The sequence below is a fragment of the Heloderma suspectum genome, chromosome 3, assembly GCF_057233095.1.
Source record: "Heloderma suspectum isolate Gila_16-S chromosome 3, 16-S_ref, whole genome shotgun sequence".
NCBI classification, from domain to species: Eukaryota; Metazoa; Chordata; class Lepidosauria; order Squamata; family Helodermatidae; genus Heloderma; species Heloderma suspectum.
The window spans coordinates 107,842,070-107,856,547 of NC_139460.1; the positions used below are offsets into that span (position 1 = coordinate 107,842,070).

General features: G+C 46.6%; 1 protein-coding gene across 7 annotated transcripts in view; it reads right to left on the reverse strand.

The window, feature by feature from the left end:
- The window catches only part of PDHA1 (pyruvate dehydrogenase E1 subunit alpha 1), a 31,358-nt gene extending 22,103 nt beyond the window's left edge, over positions 1-9,255 (reverse strand). For 3 of the 7 annotated variants that reach the window (XR_014789171.1, XM_084844064.1, XM_084844062.1), the window contains exon 1: positions 9,078-9,255. Coding sequence is in view for 3 of the 7 variants with exons in the window: in XM_084844064.1 (XP_084700190.1) it covers positions 9,078-9,137 (60 nt within the window). In the remaining 4 variants the exon portion in view is untranslated. Of the gene's footprint in view, positions 1-8,113; positions 8,244-9,068 lie in introns of those variants that run through there. The other 4 variants (XR_014789172.1, XM_084844063.1, XM_084844065.1 and 1 more) reach the window with 3 other exon arrangements.
- Between the last annotated feature and the right edge of the window lie 5,223 nt (positions 9,256-14,478).

A 14,478-nucleotide genomic window follows, 5' to 3' on the forward strand; every position in this document is an offset into this window, starting at 1 on the left:
TTCACTTACTATTGGTTTTATGTTCTGAACTTTTTGTAAACTGTTTTTGTTGTTCCCCAAAAGGCGATACAGAAATACAATCAATCAATCAATCAATCAATCATACAAATTATTAGTAAAGAGCAGTCTCCAGGATAGCTGCCCATAAACTCACTTAATTTTTCTTTTCTCCATTCACCTACTCTTCTCAGTTCCTAAACAATTCACTTAAGCTGCAACCCTATTCCTACTTACTTGGGAGTAAGCCCCATTGAATTCAATGGGGATAACTTCTGAGTAAACTTGTAGAGGATTGTGTTATTAATCATTCAAACACAGCATTTCCATCCATAAAACAGGATTATCTAGTTATAACTGGAATGGAGACCATACTTGCTACAGCATTTCCCAAGCATTAACAGACTCTGAGCATCGTTGTTGAAGCACATCCCAAACATGTGAAACCTTCAGAATTACTATCCATATCCTTGATAAATCTAGGACAATTGCACCAAAGTAATAAGAACTGCTTTGTATGGTACTGCAACACAAAGATGGATTTACATGATCATACAAAGAACACATATTAAATAGGGATAACCAATCTCTGCATCTCAGGGGCCCATTCTATTTTCCAGTCAGTGGTCAAAGAGTATTATGCCATACAGCTAGAATTCTTTGTGGGTGGTCAGGTTCTATAATAAAGTCAATACTGCCTAAATATAAGGGATTTACAGAGCACATTAGCGAATTCTGCTTTGAGTTAGTTTCCTTTTCTTGACTAAATTACAAAAAGCTTACCCTCTTCTTAAAAAATAAAGGGCATGTTCACACAATCACGGAGAGGAGTAGGGGTACTATGCTGTGAGGAGGGGTAGGATAAACACAACGCATGCACCCACCACATGATCGCAGGGCAGTGTGACTGCCTTACCCATCCCCACAGTGTAATTCCCGTGCTGCCCTCCTACCAATGCGGCTGTGTATGTCAGTGGCCACTGCCATGGGAATCGGGTCGCACCAGCTGCTCCAGCAGTTGCTATGCAACGGCAACCACAGAGTGTCACCGGACGTTCCTGATACTCTAGGGGGCTGTCTCTATGGTTGCCCAGATTTATCAATGGAATGCCCAGATTTATCCACAGGGAGCCTGACAGACAACATGGTAAGTCACCCAAGGGCCCTGCACCCACTCTGCAGAGGGTGAGTAATGACAATGGGTAACGTACTGATCATGGTCAGGCAAAACACCCCTCACATGACATGCTAACCCACTGTGGTTCATTCCCAAATGCGACCCATGATGGGTTAGCATGTCATCTGAACATTAAAGCTGCAATCCTATGCATGCTTGCTTCCTTATGCATGGAATTTGGACTGCATGCCATCTATCTGCATTAGTGTTCTAAACAGTAGCAGGGATAAAAGCAAGGAAATATAGGAATCAACTGCTTTCCAGTTTATGTTATGCTAATTTATTACCTTCTACAAGTAGTTCCATTTATACAGTCAGGGCCAGAAATATTGGAACATGGGTAACTGTTTTGGCAGTTGGCCTCCGTACACCACCACACTGAAGTTGAAAGGAAACACACCCAGATGGGAGCGAAGTCAGGACTTTCAGCTGTAATTCAAGGGGGTTGACAAAAGTGGGGCACTAACCATCCAGGAAGTACAGCCAGTGGCATACACACCCCCCATCATTGATGGCTCATAAGTAATGCAACGAATGGCTGACAAGCAGCCGCATGGCCAGGTGTCGCCTGTTTCCTGGGTACCCCATGACCAATCAAGCAGATAAAAGGCTTGGAGGTGGTTCTGAGTGTTACATTTGCATTTGGTAGCTGTTCACTGGAACTCCCAATATGAGGTCCAAAGAGGTGTCTATGCGAGTGAAGGAGGCCATCATTAGGCTGAGGAAACAAAATAAACCCATCAGAGAGATAGCAAAAACAGTGGGAGTGGCCAACACAACAGTCTGGAACATCCTGCAAAAGAAGGAATTAACTGGCAAGCTCAGAAACAGCAAAAGGCCTGGAAGGCCACGGAAGACAACTAAAGTGGATGACCGCAGAATTCTGCTCATGGGGAAGAGGAACCTTTCACAACATCTAGCCAGGTCAAGAATGCTCTTGCGGAAGTAGGCATGTCATTGTCAAAATCTACAGTCAAGAGACGGCTTTATGAACATAAATACAGAGGCTTCACAACAAGGTGCAAACCACTGGTAACGCTCAAGAACAGACAGGACAGATTAGCCTTTGCCAGCAAACACCTAAAAAAGCCTGCCCAGTTCTGGAATAAGATTCTTTGGACTGATGAAACCAAGATTAACTTGTACCAGAATGATGGGAAAAGAAAAGTATGGAGAAGGAAAGGAACAGCTCATGATCCAAAGTATACCACATTATCTGTCAAACATAGTGGAGGCAGTGTTATGGCATCGGTGTGTATGGCTACCAAAGGAACCGGGTCACTTGGTGTTTATTTGCTGATTGTTTATTTCCTGACTGCTGATAAAAGCAGCAGGATGAATTCTGAGGTGTATAGGGCTATACTTTCTGCTCAGATTCAGCCGAATGCTGCCAAACTGATAGGACGCCGCTTCATATTGCAGATGGAGAATGACCCATAACATACAGCAAAAGCTACCCAAGAATTTCTCCAGGCAAAGAAATGGGATGTTCTTCAGTGGCCAAGTCAGTCACCTGATCTTCACCCAACAGAGCATGCTTTTCACTTACTGAAGACAAGACTGAAGGCAGAAAGACCCATAAACAAGCAGTAGCTGAAGGCAGCTGCAGTGAAGGCTTGGCAAAGCATCTCGAGGGAAGAAACTCAGCATTTGGTCATGTCCATGGGTTCCAGACTTCAGGCAGTCATTGACTGCAAAGGATTTTCATCCAGGTATTAACGGCGACCCTTAAGTTTGAAATGATGTTTGTTTGTTCCATTACTTATGAGCCACCAATGATGGGTGTGTGTGTGCCACTGGCTGTACTTCCTGAATGGTTAGTGTCCCACTTTTGTCAAGCACCTTGAATTACAGCTGAAAGTCCTGACTTCGCTCCGATCTGGGTGTGTTTCCTTTCAACTTCAGTGTGGTGGTGTACAGAGGCCAACTACCAAAACAGTTATCCTTGTTCCGATATTTCTGGCCCTGACTGTACATACCAAAGCCAAACCAACACAATAGCCAATACTTAAAAATGCACTTTGAAGTGTCCATAGTAATTTTGTGGCTTTAAAATACATATTTTAAAGAGAAATTGCATCCAAGTATTAAGTGATTAAACTAGCTGCCATATGGGTCCCACTGGTGATGCATGCAGATTACGCTATTTTATTGTCACAACCAAAGCTGGGATTATAACATTTATTGAAGGCTTTGGCCATTTTTGTGATACGAATCATTTGGTCATTAATTACACCAAAACAAAGATCGTCTTTTTGAAATATAGGAAAATATATAGCCGTGTTCTCTATGGAAATCCAATTGAATACATTTATTTTACGTATCTCGGCATCTATTCTCATCATACTTTAAAAGATCTTCTGCTTAGCAGGTTTTCAAAGATTCTATTTTTCAAACAGTAGCCGACTAGTACACACAGCTTTAGAGGTGTTTCACACTAAGATTACAACTAAGCTCTTATATGGGTTCGCCATTAGGATACAGGGCATAAATAATGAGGTTGAAGATAACAGTCACTTTTCCTCAGAAAAATTCTTGGGGTCCCTAGTTGCATGGATACTGCAGGGTTGTGCTTGGAAATGAGATTAAACTCCATAACATGCATTCTATTCCAAATTGGGAGAAAATGGGGAAATTATTTGAGCTATACATGCATTTACAATAGCCTGTATGACTGTTTTACCATCTGTCATGTTAGACAGGAGATTCAATAAGGGGCTTTCACCCCAATTCATTAACGGGGTTTCATTATCCTGTTGGCTCAGGAGACTTATGGTGCAATCCTATGAGATCTGCCCTTGATGCTCATAAGCCTCCAAATGTGGAGGTATATATGCATTCGGTGCAGAGTAAGAGGTACAGTGGAGGTGACAATCGCCTCCACTGTGCCTCCCACTCTGCATTTTAGCTAGACGGGCTTTTTCGCCTAGCTAACTGGGGCTCTGCAGAGGGGGAGGGAAGGAGACTGGAGAGGCCTGTGGATACTGTGCAAGCTGGCCTCTCCCCCATAAACTCCCCCTTTACCTACGCTCTGAGGTTGCTTTTGCAACCTCGGAGAGGCAGCTTTCACAGTTCTGCCTGCATCCGCTGCAAGGGGGAGGAGACGGGGAGCATGGATTCCTGGGTCTGAGGTCAGAGCGCTGTTTCCGACATTGGATCCAGGAATCCGAAATATCCTACACCCATCCCAGACAATGTCTAGGGGCCACAGGATTGCTCCCTTAGAGACAGCAATCCATGCCTTACTATACTGTAATTCCTATCAGGATATTAGCAGAGAACTGTTTATGCCTTTATTATCTAAGTTGCCTGGTAGAGATATGTTTTATGTATCTTATTGTTTAGCCAGCATCATCATCCCTGTAGTTACAGAAAAGATTCTGAAGTTCTTTTCTGCTGCAGTCAAGAGCCAACCTAACAAGTTCTTGTTTTGTCTAGCACAGATGGTATTTCACTTGGCACCATCCACATGCAAAGCTTGGGGAAACCCTAAGGTTTGCAAAAGCACACACACACACACACACACAAAAACCCTTTAGGAAAAAAAAACCCTGTAAAGGAGGGGATGGACGGACCCAAAACAGTCCAATGAACTGAGCATGCTCAGTAGCTAACCACAGAGCATTGAGTTGGACAGAAAAGAAAGCCACACAGAGAGTGAATGTAATCAGCCAGTAAAGAATAGGGTGAGGACGTGGCTGCAGCAGTCCAGGTGCTTCAAAAGGCTGCTGATCAGCCACCAGGTGGGCAGGGGAGTCTAGATAAGAGAAAAGGCAAGGAGCACACAGAAATAAGGAAGAGAGTGGAAAGTGTGCAGTTATATTTCTATGCCTTTTTCTCCATTGTCCATTGCTCCATTTCTCTCATCTTTCCTCCTCTCAGAGAAACAAGCAACAGACAATGGAGGAAGAGACACGTAAATATAAAAAGGGCAGGGAGAACTCACTGTCTGGACAGGACACTTTCTGTTTCACGCTGAGAAGTTTTATATGTTCCCAGAGGCTGAAGCAATAATGTTCCATATAAATAAGTGGAGAAATCCAAGATTTTAATGTAGCTGGGATTGGGCATCACTGTGCCCTTCATCACCATGATCCAAAAAACCCAACAGGTAGCTGCAAAGAGTTGCTGCTCTTTCGAATTCATGTCTTATTTAGCGTAGAACATTTAAAAATACCCCTGGTAATGCAAGTTCTAATGCAAATGCACTTTGTTGTATCCATACTACAGGTTAGAAGAGGCTGTGGTTGGGAGAGAGTGGCTTATGACAGTCCTAACATGTGTATTCACAGTGAATACTCTGAATAGGTCTGGCTGTCAGTGGTTTGCAACCCTGCAGTGTTGTCTAGAGCTATTAGATCCCTATTGCAACTTGGGGATTGTTGTTGTTGTTCAGTCATTCAGTCGTGTCCGACTCTTCGTGACCCCATGAAACATAGCATGCCAGGCCTTCCTGTCCTGCGCTCTCTCCCGGAGCGTGCTCAAGTTCATATTCATTGCATCGGTGATGCTATCTAGCCATCTCATCCTCTGCCGTCCCCTTCTCCTTTTGCCTTCAGTCTTTCCCAGCATCAGGGTCTTTTCCAGAGAGTTTTCTCTTCGCATTAGGTGACCAAAATATTTGAGCTTCAGCTTCAGTATCCGTCCTTCCAATGAGCACTCAGGGTTGATTTCCTTTAGGATGGACTGATTTGACTTCCTTGCAGTCCAGGGGACTCGTAAAAGTCTTCTCCAGCACCACAGTTCGAAAGCATCAATTCTTCGGCGCTCAGCCTTCCTTATAGTCCAGCTCTCACAGCCATACATTACTACTGGGAAAACCATAGCTTCCATTAGACGGACCTTTGTCGGCAAGGTGATGTCTCTGCTTCTTACTATGCTGTCTAGGTTTGCCATAGCTTTCCCCCCAAGGAGCAAGCGTCTTTTAATTGCATGGCTACAGTCACCGTCTGCGGTGATCTTGGAGCACAAGAAAGTAAAATCTGTCACTGCTTCCATTTCTTCCCCTTCTATATGCCAGGAAGTGATGGGGCCAGAGGCCATGATCTTAGTTTTTTTAATGTTGAGTTTCAAACCAGCTTTTGCACTCTCCTCTTTCACCCTCAACAAGAGGCTCTTGAGATCCTCTTCGCTTTCTGCCATTAGGGTGGTATCGTCTGCATATCGGAGGTTGTTGATAATTCTCCCAGCAATCTTAATTCCGACCTGCGATTCTTCCAACCCGGCATTTCTCATGATGTACTCTGCATATAAGTTAAATAAGCAGGGTGACAATATGCAGCCTTGTCGTACTCCTTTCCCAATTTTGAACCAATCGGTTGTTCCATGTCTGGTTCTTACTGTTGCTTCTTGACCCTTGTACAGGTTTCTCAGGAGACAGGTAAGGTGGTCTGGTACTCCCATCACTTTAAGGATTTGCCACAGTTTGTTGTGATCCACACAATCAATCAATTGTGTGATCCACACAATTAGCGTAGTCAATGAAGCAGAAATAGACGTTTTTCTGGAATTCTCTTGCTTTCTCCATGATCCAGCGAATGTTGGCAATTTGATCTCTAGTTCCTCTGCCTCTTCGAAACCCAGCTTGTACTTCCGGTAGTTCTCGGTTCGCATACTGCTGAAGCCTAGCTTGTAGGATTTTGAGCATCACTTGCTGGCATGTGAAATGAGCGCAATTGTACGGTAGTTTGAACACTCTTTGGCGTTGCCCTTCTTTGGGATTGGAATGTAAACTGACCTTTTCCAGTCTTGTGGCCATTGTTGAGTGTTCCAAATTTGTTGGCATATTGAATGCAGCACTTTAACAGCATCATCTTTTAGGATTTTAAATAGCTCAGCTGGAATACTGTCATCTCCGCTAGCTTTGTTGTTACTAATGCTTCCTAAGGCCCACTTGACTTCACTCTCGAGGATGTCCGGCTCAAGTTCAGTGACCGCACTATCATGGCTATCAGGGACATTCAGATCTTTCCTGTATAGTTTTTCTGTGTATTCTTGCCACCTCTTCTTAATCTCATCTGCATCTGTTAGGTCCCTGCCTTCTTTGTCCTTTATCATGCCCGTCTTTGCACAAAACGTTCCCTTGAGATCTCCGATTTTCTTGAAGAGATCTCTAGTCTTTCCCATTCTGTTGTTTTCCTCAATTTCTTTGCATTGTTCATTTAAGAAGGCCTTCTTGTCTCTCCTTGCTATTCTCTGGAACTCTGCATTCAGTTGGCTATATCTTCCCCTTTCTCCCATGCTTTTTGCTTCCCTTCTTTCCTCAGCTACTTGTAAAGCCTCATCAGACAGCCACTTGGCTTTCTTGCATTTCTTTTTCTTTGGGAAACTTGGGGATTAGGCTGAAGCTAAGAGTGTAGTTTACATAACCCTATGCTGTTATCCACTGTTTTTATCCCCGCACTGCAGGTTGGGGTGAGAGAACAAGAACCATGCATCAACCATGCAGTGTTGATCACTGTGATACCCTGGTTTGGATTCCCAGTCAAAAATTCTCCAAACTTCTTAGGTTGCCACACCAGTCAATCTACTCATATTGTCCTCTCAGGCTAAACCCAATTGAATGCAAGACCCTCAGGCTCCATCCACTGACTTGCGTACAGAGCGGTTGCACTTTCCAAACCCCTTTTAAAAAATGCATGTGAAGAAAGGCTCAACTATGGACTCCCATTTTTTATGCTAACTTTTGTTTTGAGGCCACAGGCTCAGGTAACACACACATGCCAGGAATATACTGCAACATTTTGTCCCAGGGCCCTACTTGCCATATCTAAAACAAGAACGAATCAGAATCAGATAGCTGCCCCCCCACACACACACACACACAACGGAATGCAACTAATTCCCCAGTTGCACCTTGATGTAAATGCTGTTTTAGAATGCATCAACAGGTTTAATTCTATCGCCAGAGGCTTGAATCCTGATAAAAGATTTTATCACACTGTTGGCTTACCTAATGCCAGGCTGTTTGCCAGCAACAACTGTGCTGTGAATGACCACTGTTAATGAGTGGGAAGATGCTATTGCGTTCGGGTCCTACTTGTGGCTTTCACAGGAAGCTAGTTGGTCACTGTGTGAACAGAAGGCTGGACTAGACCGATCTTTGGTCTGATCCGGCATGGCTCTTATGTTCTTAATAATGTAACTGTCACTCTCAGTACTTTCTACATTTAATTTCCCTTTGACCCCACAGATTGCAATTCTTCCCCCACCCCAATAGTATGTATTGTATATAAACTTGAACTTCTCCATAATGCTCCAGGCATCTGATGAAGTGGGCTACATAGTCCAAGAAAGTCTATGCCAGAATAAGGGCACAATCCCACGCATGTTTAGACAGAAAAAGAGCCACACAACTCCCAGCATTCCCCACCCAGATGTTTTTCTTCTGTGTAAACACACATTAGGATTGCGCCCCAAATGCCGCTCTTTAAATGTGGCCTTTAAGATGCCACAAAACTCAGCCGTTTTTGCTGCAATCGGCTAACACGGCTACCCTCCTAGAAGCAATTCCCAAAAGGAGAGGATGCCGGAGAGCTTTTCGAAGTGAAAGGCAGGTTCGAAGACGCCGGGGGGGGGGGGACACCCCGGGCGCATGCGCGTTACATAACCCGCACTCCCTCCCACACAGCCGCGCCGCCGCCGCCGCGTGAGCCCGCCCGGCGGCTTGCGCTCCATCCCCTCCCACAAGGCCGTGCCCTGAGGGGCGGAGGGGGAATAACTGTCATTTCGCAACGGGCGCCAGGGAACTACGGCTGCCAACGGTCCCGTCACGAGGCTGGCGCGCCAGAGGGGGGGGAGGGGGGCAGGGTCTCAGTGACGGGGGAGGAAGAAGGGGCGGCTGCTGCTGCTGGCGCCGCCACCTTCGGCCCCCTCGACCTTTCCAATCCCGCGCCTCGCTCACCGGTCTGTGGGCAGCCGGGCCCTGAAACAGGCGGGAGAGCGCGGCCAGCATCTTGCGCATGGAGTGTAGGGTGGTCGCTGCCTCCGCTGAGCCCCGGCTCTCCGCCCTCTGGTGCGCCGCGCCCGCGGTGACGAAGGCCGGCGAGTCTCCTTCAGGCTTTGGCGTCCCGCCCTCCTCTGCCGCAGCCTGGCCGACAAGCGTTTGGCCCAGAGTGACAGCGGGGACGGCAGCTCTCGCTTGCCCTCTAGCGGCTCCCGACGGGACAAGGCCAACGGGCGCTGTTCCCGGAGGTTTGTCGTCGTCGTCGCCCCCCCCGCGCGCCATTTGTTTCAGATTCAAGAACTCACCTTCCTCTTTTTATTTAAACCACCTAATCTATGGTTCTTTTGGTAATTGGCCGCTGTTCCTGTAGCTCAGCCTTCCCTATCCTAGTGGCTTCTACATGTGTTGGGCTACAATTCCCACCATCCCCAGTCAGCAAGGCCACAGGCCATGCTGGCTGGAGAGGATGGGAGTTGTGCTCCAAGACTTGGAAGACAAATTGGAGGAAGGCTGCTTTTTTCCATCTCTTCCTCCTCCTCCTCCACCACCACCACCACCACAAGAAGACCCTCTAAGCATCAGTTCTGGTTCTTACTCCACTAAGGTACTTGTTCTTCACCTCAGCCAACATGGATGTGATCAAATCTCTGAAAGGAAAAAGTGAAAGATTAACTGAAAGTTAAAATCCAGTCATCATCCTGTTTTTCAGGAATCATGGCTGCAGCAACACTCTCTGCAGGATGTGCAGATCCTGCTGAAAGCTGAACTGCCAATTTTTTCCCTACTCTCCACCCCTGCCACCAACAACAGTTAACAGTACAATTTGAGACATATCTCCTCAAAGGGGACTTACTCCCAGGAAACTGGGTTTAGGATTGCAGCCTTAGTAAAGTAAGGCCTGTGATGTGACATTGCCTCTCCCTGCCCAACCAAGCTCAGTGGAAACTCACAACATGGTCACATTGTATCATGTTCCTCCAATCAATCTACCAGACTCCATGCATCTTGCAGTCCAGGTGACACAAATATGCCAACTGCCTCTTCCTCCTCTTCCTCCTCCTCCCAAAATTGATGAGAGAAAAACCTGAGGCAAGGCCAGAACAAGAGGCAAACATGATCATATGCATGTGCACAAGGACACACACACACCCATCTCAGAAATAATGGCTCATGTGCCGCCCTAAGCATGCTTTAGAGACATGGGTTTCCACAGCAGCTGTGAAGCAAGTTGGAGCTGGATCTCCAGAGAGAAGTACAAGGAGGACAGTGAAAGCAGCGTTTTTCTATCTCCTCCTCTACCATCACCACCAGAAGGATGTCTGATGGCTATCCTGCACACTCTGGGTGTTTCGATACCACCCTAAAATCCTGCATTTAAAATGGGGCTTTCTGCTTCCGTTTTAAATGCAGGATCACAACTGACTCCCTTTACACATGCTTCCCCCCCCTTCTCCCCGTATCTGAGTCTTCCATTATCTTTCACTGATCTCGCTCCTCTGTTTGCCATTTTTATCCTTTTCATGGAGGAAACTGAAGAGGAACACAACGGGGTAATTTGATAGCTCATTATCTGTGATCTATTTAAAAACAGAACAAAGGGCATTTAGTGCAGGAGGGTCACGGCAAGGTCACGGCATCATGTAAAAAGCCCGCAAACTTCTGTGAAGGAGCAAGCTCAATCGCAGGATAAAAACTCCGTGTGATGAAGCCCTTTGTTTCCTTCCTTTGTGCTCTTCTACTCCAGTGCTTGAAATGGCTCAGAAAATTCTTGGTGGGACACACAATCCAACTCCCCTTTGGGAAGATTTTATGCCCTGTCCAGTTTGGCCCTGTCTGGCTCATTTGCCCCTTACAGGACCATCCCACAAAGATGAAAAAAATACAGCTGGGATACTCTTAAGCTAAGCACATTTCTGTGACCAGGCTAGCAGGTTAAGCCGAGGGACATGAGAGCAAGAGCAGGGCCATTCCACCTATACCGCTGAAAGACTTCATTTTTTTCTCTCTTCCCATTCCTTTTTCTTTGTGTATCATGTCTTTTTAGATGGTAAGCCTGCAGGCAGGGATGGTTCTGTTTAATTCATTATATGTAAGGCTTTGGGGCAGAGAAGTGGCATAAAGATACTTCAGATAAAAAATACATAAATACACAATATGGAACCTAAAAAGTTATATCTTGATTTTTGAAGATGCTTTGAAAGGGCACTCACCTTTTCCTCTTTTTTTAGAACAGTCTTTTTCCAGGGTGGTAATAGAAGGGGATGAATGTACATCGAATTACATAAATATACACATGACACTTTTTAAAAAACACTGCCCACCAAAAGCATCGTGGGGGTGGGGTTGGAAGACAGATGTCTGATTCAGCCTTGGAGTGTCTGTCACACACATTTTGAGGGTGGGATGAAATTTCAACCCACTGAAGGAAAAAAAGTGGTGGTGGGTCCTTTTGGAGTGTATATTTGTATGTCACTAGAGGGAGAGCACATTCCATTGTCAGAGGGAGAGCTGTGCAATGGCAAGTTTCATTGTGGGCCATGCTGTGGTGGTCCGAATGAAATTTTCTGGGTCTGAGATGGAGGGACAATGGACAGCTGGGAGAATAACTGGAACTTTTAGGGTGATGCTGTTTTATTGTGGGTTCATTCTCTGTGTTTTTGTTTTTAAAAAATCTAAACCCCATCCCTTTTGACTCTACAGAAGTGATCAGGGGATATCTACATGGGGCTTTTACAGAGGTTCTACTGCACCTCCAAGTTGATCATGTCAGATGACATGCCCTTCTCTGTAGCCAGCACGCTGTTTCTAGCTGTAAAATCCGGTGTTTTTGAAACCGCTTTTCTGACAGATTTTCCTATCGTGGCAACTTCAGCATGCTTTAGGAGTTGGTGTGACATGAACTGCCCTCGGTGCAAGTTGCTGGGAGCAGTACTGATTGGCAGAAGGGAAAGCTGAGGGCAGGGAGAGCGGAGGGCTCTCCTGGAAGTAACTTTAATTGCACTTTTCTGAAGTGCAGCAGACGGGCCTGGAGAATTCCTTTGCCTTTTGTATTAAATATTCATTGATCTCCAGAGTGGGGAGAAAGCCAGCACCTATCTCTTCTCCTAGCCCACCTTGCAGGGTCATTGGGAAGCCAGAATAAGGGAGAAGAGCAACAACAGCCGGGGGCGGGGGGGAGCAAGCCGGGTCTAATGAAGAAGGTGTCCCCCATGAAGCAGTCGCCTGGGGGTGGGGCTTCTAGGGATGGCTTGGTACATTGACTGTATACAAGTTCATTTGTGGATTTCTTACTTCTGTAGTTGGGAACCTGGAAATCAGTATACCCTTCAAACTCAGTAGTGCAAGCAATATACTGCATTTAATTCCATCACACACTGACATATTTAGCAGAGAAGGCCTAGCAGCGCCAGCAGCCTCAGGGTAAGCCACCTAGAAGACTCTCGCTCCCTTGGAGGAAGGAGGGGACCAGCTCCCACAGCCTGCTATCCAGATCACTAGAAGGGCTTCTGACTTCCCTCCTGCTGTGGAGGAGTGGAGGGATGGGGCCGAGCCATCAATCATGTTACAGGAACCAATGATCAGGGAAGGGGAGGGGCTATGGAGCCAGCAGCCCCCTTTTGTCCTGATTGTTCTGTGCAGCTGGGCCCAGCCATGAAAATCCTGGAAAGGATCTGGAATCGAAAGAACCGGTTTGTAGTGGGACAAAAAGCCAGGTGTGAAGAGAGCCTCAGACTCAGCCCCAGGATCCGAAGAAACTTGTCTTAGGACTCCTTGCTCTACCCATCTGTCAAGAGTTGTCCTGCAAATTCAATACACCTTGTCTGGATATAGATGGCCAGGGTGACAGAGAAGGACCCTGGTATTCCTTCCTCTTCAAGGAGGATTCCTTGAAGGTGCTTCATTGTGCCAGGGACCCAGAAGCGAGGGGCCATTGACAGGAGTCCTGGAACACAACATGGGAGCTCTTGAAGCAACAGGCACAACAGACAAGGAGACACCCACCCACCCACCTATCCCTGCTGACTCCAGCTCCTTGCTCTACCCATCTGTAAAGAGATCTCCTGCAATCTCAGTACACCTCACTTCAACACAGAAGGCCGCAGCGATCTCAAAGTGCTCTGGAATTTCTTTACCTTCAAGGAGGATTTCTCAAAGTGTTAAAACTCCATTGTCAACTATGGGACTAGGGAGATCTGTGCATGGTTTTCCCTTATAGCCCCCTGCTTGGAGAGCCTCTCACCACATACAAATCTACAATCAATGTTGCTTTACTTAATAACCAAGAATACTGCTACCTTGGGCACTGGACCTGCTCTCCTGGTGGCAATTTTACTGCCAGTTTTCAGCGTCAGTTCTCCCTACTCCCACTGCTGGGCTGGATCCTCCACTCCCCTGCTGGTAGGGTCACACAAGGCTGGCTACCACCACTGCTTTGCTCCCCATCAGCTCTCCAGCACCTGCTGCACCATGGCCTTAAATGAAAGGAAGGCACCAACCAGAGGAGCTGCAGCAACAGCACTGGCCTCAGTCCACTAGATATGGTCAAGCTGGGGCAGACATGGCTAAAACTCTATGGCAGTTGTGCCGCAATTCCCTCATTCTTCAATCTGGCGGAGAGTTCAAAGCTCCAACTTACCAGATCTTTCACAGCAGGTATTCGCGTGCGGGGGGGCAGTGTTCCTTCTTTGCAGTTCCTGATGCGTTTTCCCAAGAAGCTCTGCAGGCCTCTTTTCCTGTGCTGATAGTAGACCCTCTCGATGAAATGCAAAGTGCTGGTTGCATGACAAGTTACACCTGTTGAAATTCCCACTTCCTCACAACTATTAAAGGGACAGGAGCCCTGTCCTCTTTTTCACCTGGCAAAATAACCCTATTTACCAGGTTCAGTCATATTATCTGGGAATTGTCCCCTGGAAAATCACTCCCTCTGTTTTGTCATTATTTTGCATTTTGTGTGGGGATATTGAGGGGGCTTTAAAACACTTTTGCCAGTATGCACACATAAGCAGTAGAGTTTTCCTGGTTTCAGGCCCCCTTCCATGTAACTCTAGGAGCCTCGTGTGGTGCAGAGTGGTAGGTGGCAGTATTGCAACCAAAACTCTCCCCACGACCTGAGTTCAATCCCAGTGGAAGCTGGGTCTCGGGTAGCCGGCTCAGGTCGACTCAGCCTTCCATCCTTCCAAGGTCAGTAAAATGAGTACCCAGCTTGCTGGGGGAAAGGTAGTCACGACTGGGGAAGGCAATGGCAAACCACCCCGCTATAGTCTGCCATGGAAACGCCAGCGTAAGCAGCGTCCCTCTAGGGGTCAGTAATGACCCGGTGCTTGCACAGGAGGAACCTTTCCTTTCCTTTCCTTTC